General features: G+C 56.7%; 1 protein-coding gene across 1 annotated transcript; it reads left to right on the top strand.

Annotated features, from left to right (window-relative positions):
- Positions 1 to 384: 384 nt before the first annotated feature.
- Positions 385 to 1,752, top strand: H310_13929 (hypothetical protein; the record flags this gene model as incomplete). Its single annotated transcript, XM_008881592.1, has 1 exon — positions 385 to 1,752. The coding sequence occupies one exon, from the start codon at positions 385 to 387 to the stop codon at positions 1,750 to 1,752; it is 1,368 nt and encodes a 455-aa protein (XP_008879814.1).
- Positions 1,753 to 2,210: the final 458 nt, after the last annotated feature.

Genomic DNA, 2,210 nt, shown 5'->3' on the forward strand with positions numbered 1-2,210 from the left:
GCCACCGAACCGACCAACCGCGACAACCTGTCTCGCGTTGTGTGGACAGGTCAGTCCGTTGGCTTGATGTTGATCGAGGCGCTACTTCCGTATCAGGCAGGTTAAATGAATAACGACCTAGAGGTATTGGAGCTCGACGATCCGTGGAAAACGCAGCTCGTCCGGCTGAGTCCCATGGAAACGGACGCGTCCACGTGCCCTCGCAACCCGACTTCGGCTTCACCAAGCGATTTTTTGCAGGACGCCGCACTTCAAGCACGAGATGCAACTAAACGTGTGTGCCATTGGCAGCTATTTCCAACTCTGCGTGGCAATAGATGGCTGTGTGCGGTTCACGGAGGTCGCAACAAAAACAACGCACCTTTCGGGGAAGCATTGGACTGCATGACATCCGTCAAGGTCAACCGCAAATCCCTCGCACTGACATTCATCTTCCTTGTGTATTTGGTGCTGATGCCGCTCAAGCCATACTTGTCTGAGGTGTCGCCATTCCACCCCGTCGAGTACTATCGTCCCAGCGACCTCTTCCAGCCTCTCGTTGAGCCACACACCAACGCTTCCGCGCTCGCACTCTACCTCGAGCAACTCGTTGGGCTCACAAACTCGACGACATTAACACCTCATGTGGCATATCAAACCCATCCTCGGTACATGGTGGATGTTGCGTGCGTGATGGTTGGGCAACCGTGCTCGGCGCCTCCTAACGCAACCTCGGTCCTCTACGCCATGCCAGGGGCGATATTCTTTCCGCCGCAATTGAAAGCTGCCTGGATCCTCGGTGGCCCCTGCTCCAACGATTCGGTGGTTTACGCTTGGGAATTGACAACCTTGAACCTGCCATCATCGATGTTGGTGCTGTGGATCGCTGTGCAACCCGAACAGTTTTCCTCGCACAACGCGTCGTACTCCACTCTCACCGCCGTCAATTACGCTTACGTCGTTGATATTCGTCCGACATCGTGGCGCCTTGCCAAATTGCTTGTGCGCCTTCTTCTCTGCGTCTTGATCGCACGCATTGCGTACACTGCGTACTACATCCACGTCCGGCACTTGGTCAACCAACTCAAGCGCTTGCCACTGCACGGCCACGCGCTCGCGGTGCGGTACGAGATTGTTGTCGGCGAGCCGACGTGCCTAGTGCTGTCGCACCCCATCGTTTGCTGGTTGTTCGTCCTCGACATAGCAATGAGCGCAGAATACGTGGGGCTGGCTTGCTTGCGAGTGTCGCAAACGTCGGATGTTCTGCACTTTGCCTTGGGCATGCTATACCTGAGCCGCACGGTGTGGTGCGCGTACACCGCACTCACGGCTCTTAACTCGATCATGTCGCGGTTCCCGCGCTACATGCAGTGGCTCCCGGCCCCTGCCAACACGACGTTGTTGGCGCTTCTATCGCTGGTTGGTGGAGGCGGCGTTGTGGCCGTGCTGTCGCACAATGCGCCATTGATTGACTCTTTCACGTCGATCTTTTCCGTTGTGCGTGCATGCGATGCAACTAGCCAGTGTACTCCATCGATGGATTCGTCGCTTGCCATGAGCGTGTACATGGTTTCATGCGCTTTGCTGCCGTTTATCGTACCCGTCCTGCGAAAGATGCTGGGGGTCGTCACGGGCAACACCAATCTCTTTGCGGTGCGTGCCCGCGTAAGCAGTGTCGCGTCGAAGATGTTATCGTCCCGACGAATGTCGTCCCAGCGACTGGGATCCGGCCAAGCGCTCAAGTCCATCGAGGTGTTCTTGACTCATCCTTGAGATTGCAGGAGTAAACTCGTCGCTATCGTTAGCCGCCGGGGCATTCGATGGAGAGCGGGGTCGAGTACAACGACTTCAAGCATCGCATTACACTTTGGCTCTGTCGGCTCGGCGATGCGCCATCCAGTACATGCATCCCGTCCGAACATTTCCATGACTCAGAACCTAGGAAAGTTCACGGGAGGGTCGGTCTACCCGCTATTCCGCAAACGCCCCGAATACCAAAGCCAGAGCACAATCAGTCAACGCGGCGGCGGCGACTGCTACGTGATGAGTTACGACGGTCAAGACATGCTTGTCGAAGTGACGCGAGTGACGCTCGTGTCGCAACTGGTGGCGCCACCACCGTCTGGTGACGGAAACTTGTCTAGTTTCGTTCCTATTGCCGCAAGCACGTCGCTCCAAACCGCGGTCGGGAGGTTCGTCGTCAAGCAAGACGGTGAAGGCAGCTTTCCGTC

This window comes from Aphanomyces invadans (assembly GCF_000520115.1).
Source record: "Aphanomyces invadans strain NJM9701 unplaced genomic scaffold supercont1.58, whole genome shotgun sequence".
Lineage (NCBI taxonomy): Eukaryota > Oomycota > Saprolegniomycetes > Saprolegniales > Verrucalvaceae > Aphanomyces > Aphanomyces invadans.